The sequence below is a fragment of the Marmota marmota genome, unplaced genomic scaffold (genome assembly GCF_001458135.2).
Source record: "Marmota marmota marmota unplaced genomic scaffold, marMar, whole genome shotgun sequence".
In the NCBI taxonomy this organism is placed as follows: domain Eukaryota; kingdom Metazoa; phylum Chordata; class Mammalia; order Rodentia; family Sciuridae; genus Marmota; species Marmota marmota.
Genome location: NW_025999928.1, coordinates 2,381,960 through 2,404,122, shown reverse-complemented (window position 1 = coordinate 2,404,122; position 22,163 = coordinate 2,381,960). Strand labels below are relative to the sequence as shown.

Genomic DNA, 22,163 nt, shown 5'->3' with positions numbered 1-22,163 from the left:
AGAGTAATACTCCATTGTGTATAAATGGAGACCCTCAGAGTTATACAAAAGTACATACAAGAGGAAGTGAGGGGAAAGGGAAAAATAATACAAGGGGGACAAATGAATGTCAGTAGAGGGGGCAGAGAGAGAAGAGGGGAGGGGAGGGGAGGGGAGGGGAGGGGGGATAGTAGAGGATAGGAAAGGCAGCAGAACACAACAGACACTAGTATGGCAATATGTAAATCAATGGATGTGTAACTGATGTGATTCTGCAATCTGTATATGGGGTAAAAATGGGAGCTCATAACCCACTTGAATCAAAGTGTGAAATATGATATATCAAGAACTATGTAATGTTTTGAACAGCCAACAATAAAAAAAAAAAAGATTCATGTTGGTTGTAGTGTTTATCATTCATAGTTGTTTTGATTATTGAGTAGTGTTTCCATTGTATGATACACTCATTCATTTATTTATTTAGTAACTGTGTTATTTCTAGATTTTGGTTATCATAGATAAAGCCGTTATAAGTATTTATTTATGTATTTGTATGGATATATGCTTTCTTTTTTCTTGGATAAGTAATGGAATGGCTGAATCATATGGTAGGTCTGTGCTTTATTTTTAGGAAACTGCCAAAACCTGTTTTCAGAAAGATTGTACAATATAATACTTCCTCCAGCAGGAGATGAGAGTTTTAGGTCCTCTGTTTTCTCACCAACACTTAATTATGGTTGTTCTTTTTAGCTTGTACCTATTCTAATCCAGGTATGGAGATCTCACTGTGATTTTAATTTTCATTTCTCTAATGATTTATGATGTTGAACATCTTTTCATGCACTTATTTATATTTAATATATTTTGTTTTGTGACAAATATTTTCAAATCTTCCCATTAATTTTTTTATTATAGATTTTGTACGTTCTTTATGTATTTGGGATACAAGTCCTCAGTCAGGTATTTGAATTGCAAACATTGTCATTCAATCTGTTGCTTATCTTTTCATATTCAAAACAGTATCTTAAAGATTCAAAGTTGTTAGTTTAGATGATGTGCTTATTGTTTTTTTTTTCATGGATTTTGTATCTGAGAAATATTTGCTTAACCTATTCATACCAATGTTTTCTATTAACATTTTAGTTTTAGATTTACATTTAAGTCTATACAACCATCCTGATTTGGTTTTTATATATGGTATAAAGTATGGATAGAATTTTTTTTTTCTCCGTATAGATATCCTATTGTTCCAGCACCATTTTTCAAAAGACTTTCTTTTCTCCACTGAATTGCCTCTGTACCTTTTTCAAAAATAAGTTTTTCGTGTATGTGTTAGGGCTCTTGTTTTGTCCCATTGATTTAGTTGTCAGTATTAGTGTTAGCATCACACAGCCTTAGTAACTGTAGTTTTAGAATGAATCTTGAAATCAGATGGTCTTGGTCTTTCATTCTATTTTTTTTTAAAGTTTGATGAAATGAAAGTTTTACATTTACATATGAATTTAGCATCAGTTTTTGACAATTTCTGAAAAATCAGCATGCTGGGATTTATACTGGGATTGCTTTGACTCTGTAGATTAGTTTGAGTAAAATTGACATTTTAATAATATTGAATCTTCTCACCCTGAGACATGGTATATCTTTTTATAATTTATGATCTTTTTTTTTGATTTTGGTAGTATAGTTTTCAGTGCACTGTCTTTCTTTCAGTTTGTCAAATTTATCCCTATTTCATTTTTTTCATGTTATTGTCAATGTATTATTATCAGTTTGTTTCCAAATGTTATTTGTATATGGAAATATACTTGATCTCTGTGTGTTATTCTTGTGTACTACCACCTTGCTGTATACTCTATTAATTCAGATACCTTTTTTTGGTGAATTTCTGGAGGTTGTAACAGTCATGCTATTTGTGAACTAAGTCTGTTTTATGTCATCCTTACCAACTTGAATGTCTGTTTTTTCTTTTTATTCTCTTATCACATTGACCAGATCCCTCAGTACAATATGGAATGGAAGTGGTGAAATTAGACATTCTTGTCTTCTCATCTTAGAAGAAAAACATTCATTCTTTTACCTTTAAGCATTATGTTAGCTGTAGGTTTCTTAGACTTTTTTTTTTATTAGTTGAAGAAATTCCCATCTGTTTTTAGTTTGCTGAGTTTTTATCTAAAATCAATGTTGAATTTTGTGAAATGGTTTTTCATCTGTTGAGATTATTGTAAGGTTTTTCATTTTGTTAATAGGTAAATTATATTGAATATTTTCACATTAAACCAACCTTTCATTCCTGTGATGTTCATAAACTTCCTTGTTATATTATTGTTCCTTTTCTATATCGTTATATTGTTTTGCTGAAAGGTTGTTTTTGAATGTTTGCATCTGTGTTCATGGAGCTTATTGATATGCTGATTTCTTGTAATATTTTTGTTTGATTTTTGTATTATGGTGATGCTGGCCTCATAGAATATTAGAACAGGGAAATAAATATTCCTTCCTTTTCAATTTTTTTGGAAGAGAAGAGTTGCATAAATTTGGTATTAATTTCTTCTTTAAAGTATTTGGTAATAATCATCAGTGAAGCTATCTTGGCTTGGAATTGTTTTTTGAAACAATTCACTTTCTCTTGCTCATCTATTAATTTATATTTGACTAGTTAATGAATGGTGTTTTAAAAAATTTTATTTTATTTCCTTCATAGGTGTTATTAGCTCCTTATTAGCTAGGACTCTGTTTTATGTTAGTGGTTTCTGTAGCATTTATACTATATAGCAAGTATACTTACCACATTATGTTTATTTGATATGTTACTTCCTATGTAGTATAAAAACCTTCTCTCTCCTCCTTCTTAACCTTTGGCATATTTTTATATATGCTTTTACATATGCTATGAACCCTCAAAATAACTTTGTTTACAGTCAGTTATGTTTTAAAGAAGTTTAAATAATATGCCACTGTGTTTATCATTTTTTTTCTTAAGAGAATTTTATTATCTTTTTTTTTTGTCTTCTCCCTTCCCTCCTCCCCTTTAGTATCTTCAATTACTTATGTATTTGGTTCATTGAAAATATCCCAGAGACAATTGCTCTTTTAATTTTTTTCCCCTGAATTCCCTTTGCACATGTTTTGGATAATTTTTATTGCTGTGTCTTTAAGTTTACTTATCTTTTCTTCTGGAACTCATACAATGTATATTTCATTGTAGTTTGATTTGGGTCTTTTTTATATTTTCTGAGTGACTTTGTTGCACAGATGTAAGAGAGTTAAAACCCTTTTCAATATCCTTGTCTGTTAATTTTACTGTGTATGTCAGTTTTTTGTATATTTTGGTTGATTGTTCTTATTATAAATTGTACTTCCTGTTTCTGTGCATGCCTGGTAGTTTTTTATTGTGTATTTTACTTTGTGTCATCCTGAACATTTTTGTGTTCCTTAAATATTCTTGTACCATATTCTAGAATGTGGTTAAGTTACTTGGAAACCAGTCGGAATCTTTTTTTTTTTTTTTTAAGATTTTTTTTTTTTTAGTTGTAGATGGACTCAATATCTTTAGTTTGTTTATTTATTTTTATGTGGTGCTGAGGATCAAACCCAGTGCCTCATACATGCAAGGCAAGCGCTCTACTGCTGAGCCCCAGCCTCACCAGTTGGAATCTTTTGAGTCTTACTTTTAGTATTTGTTAGCTGTGACTAGAGCTATTCTCAGTCAGTGACTAAATATTTACTCACTATTGAGACAAGATCCCTATGTGTACTCTACCCAGTGCCCTATTGATCATGAGATTTTCCATTTTGAGCATTGGGAACAGGCACAATTCCCTGTATTGTGTAAGTACTTGGCAGCATTATCTCTAGTCCTTTCAGGTGTTTCTTTTTTTTTGGCCTTGAGTAGTTTCCTCACACTTAGGTGCTTATCTATACTCAGCTGTATATTTGAGGGAGGCCCTCTGCAGAACTCTGGAGTTTGTGCTCTGTGAATCTCTCTCTTTCTCAAAGTTTCTCCTTCAAATTTTAGACACCTTGATCTTCCTGGACTTTAAGCTTTGTCTTCTCAACTCAAGGAGTCTTTGGTTTTTTTCTTTCAACATTGCCTGGAATACTCAAGGTTATACGTTGGAGTAATTGTTTGGGTTCATTTCATTTCTTTCTGTCTTTCCGACATATGGAGGTTTGAAGTCACCTTTAGTTGGTAATCCAATGGATTTTCTTTTTGGGAGGCTTCTGCCTTATTTAACCTCTAAGCAGCACTTTGACATTTTTTTTGAATATTTTCCTCTTCTGTTTTACATTCTTCAGTTGGTTTCTGTGGTACCAGTGTCTCTTGTGTTTCTTCTTACTTCATTAGCCACTGCTTCTAAATCTATTTATGGGACCTTTTTCTCTGTAGAAACTCTTTAAGTATTCCTGAGGGCTCAATCCTAAACTTCTTTTCAACCTATATACTTTTCTTAAGCAATTTCATCTGAGTCCTGTTGATTTATATCTCACCTATTGTGGAGATCAACTCCTCTGTGCCTGGATGTCTATTAAGTATTGTTACTTGGAAGTCTCACAGTGCTCTCCCAATATAGTGTGTTGCCCCAATTGAAACTTTGTATATCTTTTCATCTTTCAGTGTTAGTCTTTCTTGGTTGATGGTATTCCAGCCCTGCAAAAATGCAAGTGTCATACTTGGCATTCTTTGTTAGCACTCCACATCCAGGTTGTTCGTAAATCCTGTTGGTTTTATGCCTATCACTAAAAGTTTATCACTAATCTGTGTTTTTCCATATCCTCTGTCACTTCCTTGACCAGGCTTACCTCATTCCTTCCTTAATTTTCCAAAATAGTCTCCCCACCTATTCCTTTGCTTCTACTTTGTCTCATCTGTTATCGTTTACATGACCTAGAAGACATTTAAAAATTGTATGTCTAAACTTCCTGTTTGAACATTACTGAACAATTGTATTTTTTTCCATCCCTTATTAGAAATTATAAAAAAAAATGCACAAACTCCAGGAGAACTAAATGACCCCATGCTTTTGAAATTTCAGTAATGGCAAAATTAGAGGGAACATTACTTGCAAACTCAGCAATATGTAAAAAGGGCTGTGAAATGCAGCTGGTACGTTTGGCAGAAACCACTTGGTATAGAGTCTACACAGAGAGAGGAATCAGCGGGCTCAGAATAGCAGATCTCAGAAAGTTCCAGTAAAAATATACTTGTTGAAGGGTTAGGGTAGGCTCTGAATTGTTTTGCAATGGTTTTACAGTGCATTATAACTGGGTTGTATAGGGTTGAAAGTAGAATCTTTCTTGGATCTGGATTGGTTCATAGAAGCAGATCAGGCAGGTGATTTGTTATATAAGTAAATAGTATTTATCTAAGGCAGTCTGTCTCTGTGGTTTGTGGCAGCAAAGGACAGAGAGCCACTGAATTGTGAGACATAATTAGTCTGGGTTACTGCTCTGACCTTCCTCTACCTCCTTTTTGCAGGAATTTGTACAAGTTACTGATCAAGGAAACTTCAGTTCATTCAATGAGTAATCAAAATGTACCATTAAAAAAAAGGGGGAAAAGTGGGAGGATTAACATCTCACAGAGGGGTCCAAGTAACATTCTTATGAAGCAGGTGAAAATTCTCATGAAATTATTCTACTGCAGATGAAAATAAAAACAAAACAACCCTGATGGTTCATTTCACTTTGTGATGAATTTCATGAAGCAGAGGAGAAACTGCGAGAGATAATATTAACATTCAGCAGGAAGAGATGAAATGTGAATAGGCAGTATAAGAAAAAAGACAAAATTATCACAGAAAGAATGGTTTAATATAAAAGCACAGCAAAAGACAATAGTAATGGAGAAAGTAAACAAAATTTAATGGAGATCTAAAAAGGGATTAGAGAAAAAATGTTAGACATGGAAGACTGGCAAGAGAAATTCACTATATTTGTAATTGTAATTTCCAGTGAAGAAAACTGAAACAATAGAATCGGCTATGTATTGTTTTTGGAAACTTTTCAATACTACTTTTGATTAGGTAGTGGGAAGGAGGGGAATAACGACTTGAAACACACAGGATTTGTCAGGAGAAACTGACGAGAGTAGTCAACACCAATACATATTCTAGAAAAGTTTGAACCTTAAAGATAGTCTTTTGGGTAGCATAGTAAAAAGATCAAATCATTTGTGGCTGGGGTTGTAGCTCAGTGGTAGAGTGCTTGCCTAGCATGAGAGAGCCATTGGGTTCAATCCTCAGCACCACAAAATAAATAAATAAAATAAAGGTATTGTGTCCATCTACAACTAAAAAAAAAAGCTCAAAAGCTCATTATTAAAAAAATTATTTATATGGTAGAAAAAGAATCAGACTGCTTCTAACAATAAAGCATGGCCACTTAAAAATTAGAACCTTCTTAAACAATATTAGTCGAAAAAGAAATAGAAATTGAAATTATCAAATATCTTGAATATGGTAATGAAAGCATTGGACACCAATTTTTGGAAACAGATAAAGCACGTCCAAAAAGAGGTGACATTTTTTCCTTCCTTAATTGGCCTCTTGATAAAGATAGATAAAAGGTAATAGTATGCCTTTCAGAATATGCCGATGATCACTGTTGTTCCAGTTTTAGGTGTATTTATAGTGTCAAAATGGAAAATGGATTATCTTTTCCCTATTTGTAGAGTAATCTATTTGTATCTATTTTTTGTCAAATGCTCGAGTGTCTTTATATTGTCTTTTGTTAAGGGTGTTATCTTTTAAAAATTATAATCATTTGCACATATTGTATAAATTAATGGGCTTCACTGTGTAATTTCCATTGCTACATATTTCATGTTTTGATCTTGTCCCTCCTCCCTGCTACTCTAACTTGCCCTCCCCTCACTTTAAGGGTGTTGCCTTGATGTGTACTATTTGATTACTCTCACGATTATAGTTAATTTAATTGTGTATCAACATTTACTTTGATTCAGAGAAAAAAATGTAGTGTATTTAATATAGGATTGTATTGGTTCAGGAATAGGCTGAGCTGGTATATTAGAGACCCTAGGACATAGTAGCTAAATTTATTCAAATTTATTGGTCTTATTTAACGTAGAGGTGGTGGTTGAAAAAACTGGTACAGTGGCTTTGCTTTCCTCAATATGTGACTTCTGTCTCTGGGTCCAAGGCATTTTCTTTAGTTCTCACCATCTTATATCCAGTTGGATTGGGAAAAGGATTTACATCCTATTCTAAGGGGCAAAACCTGGAAAGCGGCATATCTCATATCTGCTTACATTACTGGTTAGAACTTTGATACTTGCCACACCTACTGTGCTAATATAGAGACTGGTCATAGGTATTCTAGTTCTCTTCCTTTTGGGCACATGAAGAATTGTATTTTCTTTGAGGTTCATTTGTGACTGTGTGACTTGCTTAGTTAGTGAGACAGAAGTTGAAGTGATATTTTATCATTTCTTGATGAGAATTATAAGAATTAGTATACCACTTGACAATTCCCACTGTTTTTCTGTTTCCCTCTGTTTCTGTCTCTTTGACTGAACCTGTAATATGAGCAGGAATTACACTTTTGTTGTGTAGACTAAACCAAGTAGATTGTAGAGTTATTTGTTTTGTCAGTGTGATGTAGGCCAAGGGTTCTGAAAGTGTCCTTGTGGACATCAAGCATATGAGATCAGCACAGGTTTCATAATAATACTGAAAGTTTTTCTACTCTCAGACTCTCATGAGTATAAAGTGGAGTTTTCCAGAGACTGCATTATGTGTGCTTTTCTATCAGATTGAGCATAGGAGTAGATAGGAGAATCTGTCTTCTCTTGAGTTCGACAGTAAGAAGAGATTGTGATATTGTAAAATAATGCCATTCTCTATAATTTTTGTTTTGGGAAACATAGATCTTTCATAAAAATGTGTTATGTAATGAATTTATTATTTTAACTGAATTAATGAATAGCTATTAAAATTTTTATCAGTTTTAATTTGTAATTTATACATACACACATATTCATATATATACACATATATACATACATATTCATACATATACATACACACATATAAAACTCACATAAGTTGGAGGAAAAGTTGTGTGCCTGGTATTTGGAGAGAAACAGTAAAAATGTCATTAAAGCAAGAATAATAATTCTAAATGAGGAGCAAACATTCCTGAAAAATAATGTGTAGTTTGAAAATAAAGTCATTGTTTGAAATTAAATCTTAATTTCTATGACTCCTATTTAAGTCTAAAATTTAATATATTTTAGTCTAAAATTTAATATATTTTAATGGAGTTTTTTGCCATCATTTTTTTTTTTAAAATCTTGTTTGTCTTTATTACCTCTATTCATTTTACATTTACTCCCTTATCCCCATTGTACTGGGGATTGAACCCTGGTGTACTCTACCAATGAACTACACATCCCACTTTAAATTTTATAAAAAGGGTTTTGCCAAGGATGGCCTCAAATTTGGGATCCTTTTGCCTCAGCCTTCCAAGTATCTGGGATTACAGATGTCTGCCACCACACCTGGCTCATTGTATATTTTAAGGTGATAAATGTAATACAATTTATTTATAAAGTGAAGATGCATTTTATATCCCATGCTCTCTGCTTGGAAAATATTTATTGCAAAGATAATGTCTTTGGGACTTTAGTAATATCTGAGGGAATATTTATTTTCAGGAAAATAGCTCTAAGACAATGTAAACTCAATGAGATCACTATGATGAAACACATATTTAAGTGATAATGCCCCTAAATATTTAAAGTTAACTTGATTTTATGTGTTTCACATTGTTCATTTTCAATTTCATGATTTTCTCTCTGTACCATGAATAACATTGACGATTATAAATGGAGCCTCCCAAAGTAACTATCAGCCTCATTTTGATTAATCTAAAAATAGTGTAAGGCAAACATAATGTTACTAATGTTAATAGGTAATGTTACTCAAATTTAAAATGTATCTGAAATTGCTCATTCTATACCTGTTTTCCTTCTATCTTGGTCTTACTGCTTTTAGATTTTCCAAAGCCTAAAATCAGACAAGAGATAGAGCTGCCCTCTGGTGTTCACCTCCTGATTCTCAACTTTAGTGAAAACAGTCTTGAAATTTTAGAGATAAGTTGTCGGGAGAAAAATAGAAACAGAGTGGTAAAGGGATTTAGCTAGGTTCTTTTTCATTTTATAGGTGAGAAAAATAGAAATAGAGTGGTAAAGGGATTTAGCTAGGTTCTTTTTCTATTTTTTGCCTACTTAAAAAAAAATTCAGCCATAGCTGTGTGGGGTGGCACATGCCTGTAATTCCAGTACCTCAGAAGGCTGAGGTAGGTGGATTGCAAGTTTAAAGCCAGCCTCAGCAACTTAGTGAGGCCCTAAGCAACATAGCGAGACCCTGCCTCAAAATAAACAAATAAAAAGAGTGGGGGATGTACCTTAGTGGTGATGTATCCCTGGGTTCAGTTCACAGTACCAAAAGACAAAAAATTTCATCCATCTATCTTTCTGTCCATCATTTGGAAGAACATAATCCTCACAAAAGAATTGTTTACATGCAGATATTTTTTAATGGTGTAATTTATTTTAAACTTTTCAGGGATACTGACAGAACAAATTCTTAACTTGAAAAGGATTAAAACCTATGTTATGTTCAGTATGTTTATGTAATTTATTTTAAACTTCTCAGGGATACTGACAGAACAAATTCTTAACTTGAAATGGATTAAGACCTATGTTATGTTCAGTATGTTATGCTCAGTATGAATTGTTTCACGTTGAGTTTTTGAATAATAAATATTTTATTAGCTAGAAAAGTAATAACTGATGAACTTTTCAAAAAATAATTGGAGAAAACAAAATTTTGAGTTATCAATTTTCAGAATTTCTGTGAATGCATATTTCTCCCAACTCTGGGTTACAGAAATTCATAAAAAAAAAAAACACCAAAAAACAAAGAAAAAGAGGAAAAAATTAATTGTTATGTATACACAAGTTTTGGTGTCTTAAATATCTTTTATCACCAAAATGAATTAGGGCTTTTTAGAGAAAGAACTGATTCCAGATCAGGAACACAAGATTTTCAAGATAATCCTTAAGCAGACATTCTCAAACTTCTTGAGAATCCTTTTTTTTATTCTTAAACTAATGATGACTCTGAATCTTTGTTGTATATGAGTTATTTTACCATATTGATATCTACCATATTGCCAGTTAAAACTGATTAAGTTAAAATATTTATCAAAGGGCTGGGGTTATAGCTCAGTGGTACAGTGCTTGCCTAGCACGTGTGAGGCACTGGGTTGGATCCGTAACAGACAAACAAACAACAAATAAATAAATGTGTTGCGTCCTGTGGGGAGCCATCTGTGAAATGTGTGTGAACTAAAATGATATGGAAGCCGTTAGACAGGAAAGTCTGGTATCAGGAACTCCCAGCAGCAACCCTGCTGGTTTGAGAATGCCTGGTTCATGTGACTTCGTATCTAGCTCCATCACAAGTTCAGCACAGCACTGTAGGTGGACATGTCCCCAGTCTGCTTATCCTCACCCTGTCCTGTTTTTTGTGAAGAAGCTCCTATTGATCCCTTTTGATCTGTACTGCTATAAATAACACCCCTCTGGTCAGCTTAGCCTGTCACTGCCCCCGCCTCTGAAAGCCTATTTCTGGTCTGTTGTGTGTATTTCGTGGTACTATTTTCCTAGCTTTTATTTCACAACCAGCCCATTCTTTTGATGGGAACCCTTTCCCTTACCCTTAGGGTGTGAGGGAGAACTGGCACCTGGAACAGGGACCTGTCCCAGCAATGCAAAAGAGGAAGAGTACAGGTGGGTACTTGGCTCCCTCTCCTTCCCTCCCTGTTCTCCCCTCTACCTCTCTCTGGATTAGCTTATTGAGAGAAAGAAGAGAAAGAACTCTCTCTCTACAGAGAGGGAAATTTACTTAGCTATTCTCAAAACTATCATTAAGCAAAGGGGAAAATCTGTGAAGCAGCCCAACTTGCCCAGTTCCTAGAGGTGATTAGGGAAGGTTTCTGAGGAAGACTCGCTTGATTTACATACTTGGGGAAAACTTGTCAGGGAGCTGCAGGCTGGTTGTATTTCAGCTAATGTGCACAATTGAGAATGTAGAAAGAATTTGGACAGTAATACAACCTTGTTTATATTCAGACCAAAATATTGGACTGAGGTCCTTGGGAGATTTAATCACATTCCTTAGAAACGCAGTTAAAAGTCTTAGACCTAGTGGACAGGCCTGCCGGAAGACAGAAGACCTAAGGGCAGAGCTAAAGCATGTTCCATTCATACTGAGGAAAGGCAGGGAAACAGCCCAGAGGCAGAGTATGCTTTGTTAGATACAGATATAGGAAGATGAGGGAGAGATTGCTCTGCAGCACTCTGATGGAGACTCGCAGTCTGAAGAAGAGGATGAATTGGTAGCAGACCTCAGTAGTTTATATTACAATGGTCCTGCTTCAATGATCCATCCTGTCCCTCCAGGAGGACTAAAAATCAGGGTCCCTGATGCTGCAGCAGGGCCTTTGCCAGAGTGGCTGGGGAGGATTAACAGGATTCAAATTATATACAATTTTTGAGCAATTAGATCCGCAAAATCCAAACCAAAGTGTACGAATCCATGCATATATTCTTTTTAAACAATTTAAAGAATATAAATTTGCATGTTCCATGTATGGCCAAAACTCGCCTTTCCTTCCAAGCTTGATAGAATCAGTGTGTATTGAGGCCCTGCCGCTTAAGGATTGGATTACCCTTGCAAAAGCTCGCCTTTTGGGAGGTGAGTATTTGCTGTGGAAATCTAGATGGGTGGAATTTTGCACCAAGCAGGCAGAGACTAACAGAATGCATGGAATACGTTATCACATTAGAAATGTTGACTGGGATGGGACCATTCAGTGAGTTGGAACAACAATTAAATTATGATTTACAAACTTATACTCAGATAAGTGTGTGTGCAAGAAGGACATCGAGAAAATTACCTACTAAGGGAGGGAAAACCTTAGATTTCAGCCAGATCTGGTAGGGGTAGGAAGAGAATTACTCGGACTTTGTAGCGCCTTTATATCAAGCTGTGAGCTGTATAATTGTTGATCCAGATGCCTCTGAGATCTTAGTTTAACAACTGGTGTTTGAAAATGCTAATAAAGTTTGTTAATACTGCAAACAGGGAATGATATCAGATTATATCAGTCTCTATTAGTTTATCAACTGGCATACATACTCCCAGGGCCTAACCATGGAGGTCACCTTGAAACAAGTTATACAACCTCCTTTAAGGGAGGCCATTTCTAAAATGCAGTGCTTTAATTGCGTCAAAGTGGTGCACATGGTTGAGATTGCAGATGATCCCAAGGACAAAGTAGTGTACCAGGTGTTTGCCTGCATTGCCAATAAGGTCACAGTTGGTTGCGGGAATGCCATGCCCAGAATGTCCTAAACAGACCCTCACTGCTGCTGGTTATGCAGTAGGGGAACTGGAGGTGGGGCCAGTCCTGCCCCGCCAAAATAATGAGGGCATCACTGTTTGCTCTGGAGCAATTTTTGGCTGCGGGTCAATAGTCGCTCACTGTAGCCCAGCCTCCTCCTATGCAGGCCCAGTCTCCTGATAAATCTGGGACATTTTCTGCTTGGGAACAAGAAACCTGGGCCTCCGTCCCACCTCAAGATTCATACTGACTGCGGATGGATATGGGTCTGCAAATGATTCCTATGTGAATTTATGGACCTCTACTGCTAAATACAATATGTTTAATATTGGGTAGAAGTAATTTTTAACTCAAAAAGAAACTCAGGTACTACCGGGTGTTCTTGATATAAATTTTAATGGAGAAATTAAGGTTTTTGCTCAAATCCAGAGAATACCATAGTGCAAATTGTTTTTTGCTTTGTCATTCTGTAGGGGAAGCTTTATTTGAGACCTTGGACTCTGTGAAGTTCATACTTCCCAGTCCATAGATGGAGCATACTGGGCTCAATTAATTAAGCAAGAGCGCCCTCTATTGGATTGTAAAATTAATTACAAAATTTTCAAGGGCATTATAGATATTGGAGCTGATGTTTCTGTGAATTCCAGTAAATTCTGGCCTTGGGATTGAGCTTTAGACACAATATCTGCTGATTTAGAAGGCATTGTTGGACAGCGCTCTCAGCTTGCTTAGAGTGCTCAACACCTCCTGCGGGAAGATAAAGATGGTGGTGACTCTTTTTACCTTATGCCCTGGATACCTTGCAGGTAAATTAATTGGGACAAGATATTTTGAGGAGCTTTGGAGTTTTGTTAATAATTCTAATTCCATGGTGACATCTTAGATGCTTAATCAAGGATCTATCCCTACTAAAGGAATAGAAAGGAATCAACAAGAAAGATTTTCACCTATGCCTTAGTTTTCTCAATAAAGACTATATGGATTACCTAATACATCTAGTCAGCCTTTTTAATGGGGGCATTGATCTGTTTCCTGGCCCAGAAAATGGCAGAAAAAATTAATTGGCTGTCTGATGATCCTGTCTGGGTTGATCAATGGCCCCTTACAGGGGAAAAGCTTCAAGTAGCCCACAATTTAGTTCAAGAACAGCTTCCAGCTGGGCATATTGAGCCTACTCTTAGCCCTTCAAACACTCCAATCTTTGTGGTAAGGAAAAAATCTGGCAAATTGAACTGTGGAACTAATGGGGGCTTTATAGTCTGAACTTCCTTCTCCTACAGCTATCTCGCTTGATGATCAATTAACAGTAATAGATTTAAAAAATTGTTTTTTTTCACTATGCTATTACATCCAAATGACTGTAAGATATTTGCTTTTAGTATCATAGCTATAAATTTCAATTTTTCTGGAAGGTATTGCCTGAAGGTCTGGACAATAGCCCCACATTATGTCAGACCTTTGTAGCTTAAGCCATTGCTCAAGTACAAGAACAATTCCGTGATGCATATATAATCCATTATATGGATGATATTCTTTTGGCTCATGGTAGTTCAGATGTGCTTTGAAAAATTTTTGCTCAATAAGAAACTTCACTTATTGCAGGGGTTTATGCCTAGCACCTGAGAAGGTAGAAAAAGCTTATCCTTTTCAACATATAGGCAATTTAATCTAAGGACGCATGATTCTTCCACAAAATCTACAGATCAGAGTTGATGGTTTACATACTCTTAATGACTTTCAGAAATTACTGGGTGATATTAACAGGCTGCAGCCAAGTTTAAAATTATCCACTGCAGATTTGAGTCCTTTATTTCAAATTTTACAGGGAAATCCTTCTCCTGCTTCTTGCCAACCTACAGCAGAGACAGGGGCTGCCTTAACAAAGGTTGAAACTGCCATTGAGACTGCACAACTTACTAGAATTCATCCACAAGAACCTATTTATTTATTAACATTTCCCACTATTCATACCCCTACAGGAATAATATGGCAGTCATTGGGAGTTATTGAATGGCTTCATCTAGCTCACTCGCCTCAAAAATCTTTGACTCCATTTCATGATTTTATTGCTTAGTTATTAAAGGTAGAAAACGAGTCTTAAAATTGATTGGATCAGAGCCTTCTATTAATGTAACCCCCTTTTCTACCTAATAGCATAATTGGCTCTGGCAGTCTTCCAATACTTGGCAAATAGCTTTTGCTAATTTTCCTGGTTAAGTAGAAAGTCATTATTCTCATGATAAGGTTGTTCAGTTTGCTCTTGTAACTTCATTTATTCTTCCAAAAATTGTACATGCTCAACCAATTGCCAGAGCAATGACAGTATTTACTGTGATGGCTCAAGTTTAGGAAAAGCAAGTTTCTGTAGCCATGCTCATACTGAGATAATACAGACATCATATACTTATGTTCAGTGAACAGAGCTGCAGGCTCTCATATGTGCTTTACTTGACTTTACTAGTGAGCTAGTTAATATTTATAGTGATAGTGCATACATGGTTGGAGTTGATAAATGTATTGAAACAGCTACTGTTGGAAATATACCATCAAAAGAGTTATTCCATTTGCTCCATACTTTACATAAGACAATTGAAATGCATCAATGTCCTTGTTTCATTGGTCATATCAGAACACATTCTGATCTTCCAGGTCCTTTAGCATCAGATTGGTAAACTTTTTGCTTTGCTCATCAAATGTCTTTGTATGATTGTGCATAAGCTTCACATTCTTTACATCATCAGAATGCTTCTAGTTTACATAAAAATTCATATTACTAGGGAACAAGCTCATCAAATTATTCACCAGTGTCCACAATGTGTCATACATATTCCATCTTCACCAACTGAGGTTAATCCCTGTGGTTTATGACCGAATCTGTTATGGCAGATGCACGTAATTCACATCCCTCAGTTTGGCAAAAGTTATTTATTCTCATGATATGGTTGTTCAATTTGCTCTTGTAACTTAATTTATTCTTCCCAAAATTGTACATGCTCAACCAATTGCCAGAGCAATGACAGTATTTACTGATGGCTCAAGTTTAGGAAAAGCAGGTTCCATGTTATTGTTGATACTTATTCTCAATTTATCCTTGCCACTGCCTCTGTAAAAGAGAATGCTCAACATGTTATTTCTCATGGCCTACCTGCTTTTGCAGTATTAGGCTGTCCTTTAAAGATTAAGGCTGATAATGCTCCAGTTTATACTACTACTTCTTTTCAATGGTTTTACCACCAATTTTGTATTGATCCTAAAACCGGCATTCCTTGTAAACCTCAAGGTCAAGCCTTTGTAGAATGAACTCATTTATCTATTAAGCTACATTTACAAAAACAAAAAGGGGGAAATGAGACTCACAAAATAACCTTAATCATGCTTTGTTTGTTCTAAATTTTTAAAATTGTGATTCTGAAGGAGACACTGCTGCTGAGAGACACATGTCTTCCTCTGGTTAGGTCTGTTGGGCCTAGTTTGGTGGAAAGCTTTACAAACAGGACTGTGGAAAGGACCAGATCCAGTGATAATGTGGGGTAGAGTTCATGCTTGTGCTTTCCCAGAAGGTGCATTTTGTCCTATTTGGGTCCCTGAATGTGCCATCAGACATGGAGGACCTGGAGCCAAAATTCAGACCACTAAAGATCGATCCAGAAATGACAGCCCTGACCCCAGCAGGAATAGGAAGCTATCAAGGAGGAATAGGACAAGGAAGGCCCTAAGGGACCAAAGGTCCAAACTGCCATGGTGAAAACAGTTGAAGAATATGATGCAAGAGGCTGAACAGATGGTCCAACAAAGAGATATTAAATCTCCAACCACAATGTTTGTTACCATGCAAGCTCTATTGAGCTGTCAGGTAAGTGGGGTCCATGAAGAAACTTACTGGACCCATTTCCAAGATCCATCTTTAGTGCATCCAGCCGGAGGACTAGAGAATCCATTCCAGTATTTACTAATGATACTCATATGATGGGCAGTTTTACAGATAGTCACATTCCATCTATCCATGTAACTGGATTTAATTATACTGGCTATAGTGGACAACTACCTATATGTTGGTCCCATGATAAACGAGGAAAACGCAGCATATGGAGGACCTAGATCAGCCAGTCGTACTGGCCCATGGGACTTAAGATTGTATGTCTGGACAGTTATTAAAATGGGACTTTCTCATAACAAGCCAGTCATTTCCACAGATCCACCAATATCTTACTGTCTTAATTGTTTTGCAGTAGAATTTGGCACCTTTCCTAAATGGATGGAATATGCAAACGTTTTGCCAGTACAACATAAAGTTTCTAGCAATGGTGGATATATTTTGGATTGGTCTCCAAGAATTGATAAAAAGACAATGTAAAGGTGCCATGACGCCTGGAAGTTTCCTTGGTAATATTCTAACCTTCAGTGAAGGTGGTATCCAAAAAGATCTCTGGTGTTTAATTGCAGCCTCAGATTTTTTACATTGTACAGATGACCTCTGCCTGACTTTGTAGGTAGGAATTGCAAAGAGAGTTCCTGCTTTGGCCTGTGAGCATGTGTTCAATCTCCTTCCTTATGCCTTAATTGCTAGAAATGTAAAAGTTAAGAAAAAAGGTGATAAATATTTTATAGCCTGTAAAAGATGTGATCTAACGATTTAATAGAGGGAGAGTGTAGTAAAGGAAGGGGACCCATGGGAAAAGGAGGAGGGACGAGAAAGGGAAGGAAATGTAGAATTGACCAAATTATACTATGTACATATATGAATATATCACAGTAAATAAATCTTTTAATATAATACATCAATTAAAAAAGCAATAAGTAGAAGAATATAGGAAGGGGACTGGGGAAAGGATGATGAGAGGAAAAGGGGAGTACTAGGGATTAAAATGGAGCAAATTATGTTGTATGCATTTATAAATAGGTCAAAATGAAACCCATTATTATGTATGACTGAAATATACTAATACAAACAAAATAATTGATTCATTTAAAAACAACCATAAGAAACTCATTATATAATATTTAACATTTTTATTAAAATAATCATTTTCCCAAACAGAAATATTTAGTAAGAAGAGTGCATACTTTATTTTACTTTTGCAAATCTCTTTAATAACTGGCTTAATGGAAGACAACTAAATTCTTTTTTCTGCTTCTGATCTCTGTCATGTCACACACAGAAGACAAATTATACATATACATTGTGTATTTGCACATGGTATTCTTGTTGATATGTGTGAAGAAAAAAATATCTGCACTTAAATATATATGTAATTAGTAAAGGGAGGAGAGCTTTAATTAGCCTTTTCAGATTATTATTTATGGCAGAGGAAAATTCAATTGTGTGTTCAATATTTGGAGAAAGTAAAATGTGATTAAAACAAGACTAATAGTTACTAATAAGGAACAAATAGTTTTGAATATAATGACTTTGGAAATAAAACCATATAGCCATATAGAAATGGAAATTATATTAAAACTTATAATTAGTAGTTTTTAAAAGTTTAGTTTCAATATGGAATCTGAAATCACACTTGTCACCTTTTGTACTCTGTTAGATTAAAGTCCATTGGTCTTTTTTGCACTTTGAATGTTTTTTAATCCACATCTGAAGTTGTAACATGCATTGATCATTTGGAACATACTGATTCAGTGAATTATGCAGATCTTATAAATGTTGCACGTTTAAACATATAATATTAAAAATTGTTAGCATCATCACTGACTTTATCAGAAAATTCTTTAAATATTGTAAAGCTGTTGAGGTCATGATGGTAGACCAGTATTTTCCAAACTTCTGATTTTTTTTTTTCTCAGTAAGGCAAGTTTTGTCATTTGTAACAAGCCTGTTGTTTACTTGACATGTTAGATTTGCTTTGATTATTTTCACAAAAATGCCTGACATAAATATCTGTCTGAATAGTCATTGGTTGTCCACTGCTTTTTGAAGTAAAAATGATGTTTCTGTGAAAAAAGTGGCTAGTTCAAATTCCAGTATAATCGTACAAACGTTCTCTCCTAAGATATCCATCATTAATGTGCACTTGAAGTGTTTTAAGCGTATGGAGAATACTTAGATGTATACTAATTGTTGGAACTGTCATTTTATTTTTTTTTAGCTACAAGTGCATGGTGGTGAAGAATACAGTGATCATTAAGGAGTACAGTTTGGTGTCATTATCTTGATTTGTGCTGAAGTGTCAGCTTTTCATCCACCATTGCCTTTTTTATAATCACTACAAAGTTCCAAAGTTCCAAAGTTAAGCAGTGCTGTAGAATTTTTGTGACAATAGATATTGACCTCGTAGGTTTTGTGAAAGGGTCTCAGGTACCCTTAGGTTTTTGTAAACCACACTATGAGAAAGAATTTCTGAGCAATGTAGAACCTTGTCAGATGAGAAAGCCAGTATACTGTCAATGATTATAATTGTATCAAAAGAACTTATGAGCCAACTTGAAGAGCTCCTATTGATCAAAGATGGGACTATTTGATCATTAGTAACTATAGTGGACAAAATATGTCAAATATGTTTAAATTCATGAGTTCTTGTCATTACACAAACCAGAATACTTTATTGGTCACTTATGGAGGATTTTAGGACATAAACTCGTTCTTCTGATATTGATAAATTTAAAAATTTGGCATTTATTTTGCTTTCATTTGATGAACTATACTTGTGGCTAACCAAATGTGGGACTGAATATTTATGGAATTGTTCATAATTCTCCTTATGGAATTACCCCAGTTAACAAATGAAGAAGGGAAGGAATGGAATGGTAGAATTATTTCTATTTTTCAGCCTTTAATCAAATGATGGATCTCAGTAGTGGTGATCAGTTGCTGCTTATATTAACATAAGCAGACACTATTTGCCTCCATGAAAGGCTATGATACCATTTCTACACAGTTCTGGTCAGCAAATATAAAGACCTGGAAGTTGAGGAAAATTTTGCTGTATTTAAGTAACTGATAGAAGCCCATTGTGACTGCATCCTAGGGAGAGAGGGGAATATTGTCGGGAATAAAGTCTGAGAGGTAGACAGGGACCAGGTGTCACAGGTCCTGTGGGTCTTGAAGTCTGTTGGGAAGCCATTGAAAGATTTTTATTTGGAAAGAAATTTGATTATATTTGTATTTGCACAAATCTACGTGTGATGAAATGGCATAGAACTCCTGCCAATGTCAGTTTTCTGATTCTGATACTGTCCTGTAGTTATATAAAATGTGATCATTGAGGAAACTAGGTAAAGGTTATATAGATCCATTCTAGTAGTTTTGCAACTTCCATGAATCCAATTACTTCAAAATAAAAAAGTTAAAAATAATCACTGTTAAGAAATGGATTATTTGACATCAAGAAGGGAAGCTGACTAGTTGGGTGTTGTGAGAGATGATTATACATTAATAATTATATATATTTATATAGGGGGTGGAGAGAGGGAGAAGTGAGTGGATTTTAGATCTTTTAGAGATAGAGCTTATATTGAGTTGGAGTAAGGAAAAGGGAGTCTAGGTATTTATTACTTATTTAGGTAGGAGGGATTGAACTCAGGAGCACTTAACCACTGAGCCACACTCCCAGCCCTTTTTTGTATTTTATTTAGAGACAGGGTCTTGCTGAATTGCTTAGAACCTTGCTAAATTGCTGAGCCTGGCTTTGAACTCATGATCCTCTTGCCTTAGCCTCCAGAGCAGTTGGGATTAGAGGTGTGCGCCACCGCGCCCTGCTAGATGTTTATTTTTAGCAACTGATGGTTGCATGTGCATTTAGAAAAATTTAGAAGAGGAGAAGATTAGAAGAGGAAGGAGGAAAGAGTAGTTTTCCACCTAAATAGGAATGATTAGGTTGCATACACTCCGAGGTTGAGGCTGCAGTAGAATGCAGGAACCAGTCACCATATAGATGGTAATTATAGTTGTGGCCTTAGATGAAGTCACTGAGAACAAACGTGTAGAGAGGGTAAATGAAAGTGAGCTGGGGGCAGTGCTGTAGGGGGAGACTTCAATGTCTAGAGGTGCTGAGGAGATTGAAAAGAAGTTGTGATAGGAAGAAAATCAGGTGGAGGCGGGAGTCATTTAAGTCCAGAGAATGAAGTGTTTGACAGAAAGTGGTATATCTAGTTGGGGTGGTGCTGAGATATTGAATATGATGAGGATGGAAGAGACCACAGGAGTCTTTTGGGAAACCTGGGAGTGCAGAAGGAAAACTAGTAGTTTGTAATGTGAACAAAATGAGAGGAAATGGAGAGAGCAAATACAGACATCTCTTTCAAGGAGTATCAGAAATGGAATAGCTAGCAGAAGCTCCTAGATCATATTTGTGTACTGATTGGTATAATCCAGTTGTAAGGGAGAGATAGATAATAATAATTGAAGGAGCAAATACTTTGAGAATTTGTTTTGAGAATTTGAAGAAGGCCTGGGTTTAAGTGTACAAAGCCAAAGACCTTTATAAGACCAAATGTTCACCCCCAGCTCTGACTTAATCTCTCACTGCTGTTCTTCTTTAAGTCTGCTCCAGCAACACAGGCCACCTCATTATTCATTGAATATGTCAGTCATGTTCCTAACTGGCTCTTAGTGTTTGTGATTTCTTCTTTGTCTTGGTATTGTCATGGCTGATGTTCTTACTTCTTTCAGCCTTTCCTTAAATATTACCTTCCAAGTAAGGTCTTCCCAGACTACTGTGTTCAAAATTGGACCTCTCCCCCTGTGCCTTTTGTTCCCCTAAAACATTTTTTTCTCCAGAACACTTTCTAACACCTGACATACTATGTAACTTAAAAATTTATTTATGTAACTTGTCTCTTTTTTAAAATAGTCTTTTCATTTTACATGGACATAATAGCTTTATTTTGTTTTTTATGTGGTGCTGAGGATTGAACCCAGTGCCTCATATGTGGGAGGCAAGCACTCTTCCACTGAACCATAACCCCAGCCCTATAACTTGTCTTTTATTATTAGAAAGTTCACTCTATCAGAGGCAGAAATTTTTATTATGTTGGCAACATTTAGAACAGGACATTGTGTACAAATGTTTGCATAATGAGTGGGAACAGAGAAGAAATAATATTAGGTATAAGGATTTGGTGGTGAAAGATGAACATATTTTTATTTGATTTTATAATATTTATGAGACAGGATGAGAGTAAAGTGGGGTGGGTGGAGGGGATTCTGAGTTTTGAGAAGAGCAGAGAAAATCTAGTAATTTGGCAAGTAGAAAGGTGAACTTTTATTGTATGATAAGATTCTTGGTCAGGTTGAATGCACATTTGTGATTTGTAGATTTCTGAAATAGAATGTTTCTCATTTAATTCAGAATTTTAACAATATTAAGATATGAGTAAGGAAATGTGACATGTAAATACTTAAAGTTTTTAGAACAGCTTTTTTAAAAAAAGAAACAAACACCAATCTGTATAATGTTGAAATTACGGTTGATGTAGATTATGCTTTAATGTAATATTCTTTTTAGCCTTACCAATAATTCTCGGATTGTGGGGCTCCTGGCTCAGCTGGAGAAAATCAATACTGAATCTACAGAATCAGATACTGCCAGATATGTTACATCAAAAATTCTTCATTTGGCTCAAAGTCAAGGTAAGATATAATTTTTTCTTTGTTTTAGGATGCCATTTTAATTCTTTGAAACTAGATGCTAAGAGTATTCAAATTTCTGATAAATGAATGTTTTTTAAAAAATGAACTTTCTCAGATTGATTCAGAGTAGCAAACTGAAGAACTTTGTAGGAAATTGATTTTCAACACAATG

General features: G+C 35.3%; 1 protein-coding gene across 14 annotated transcripts in view; it reads left to right on the top strand.

Moving 5' to 3' along the window:
- Agtpbp1 (ATP/GTP binding carboxypeptidase 1) overlaps positions 1 to 22,163 on the top strand; it is a 280,878-nt gene that overhangs the window by 42,896 nt on the left and 215,819 nt on the right. For 12 of the 14 annotated variants that reach the window (XR_007346540.1, XR_007346541.1, XM_048800447.1 and 9 more), the window contains one exon: positions 21,867 to 21,991. Coding sequence is in view for 11 of the 14 variants with exons in the window: in XM_048800447.1 (XP_048656404.1) it covers positions 21,867 to 21,991 (125 nt within the window). In the remaining 3 variants the exon portion in view is untranslated. Of the gene's footprint in view, positions 1 to 10,774; positions 10,796 to 21,866; positions 21,992 to 22,163 lie in introns of those variants that run through there. The other 2 variants (XM_048800442.1, XM_048800450.1) reach the window with 2 other exon arrangements.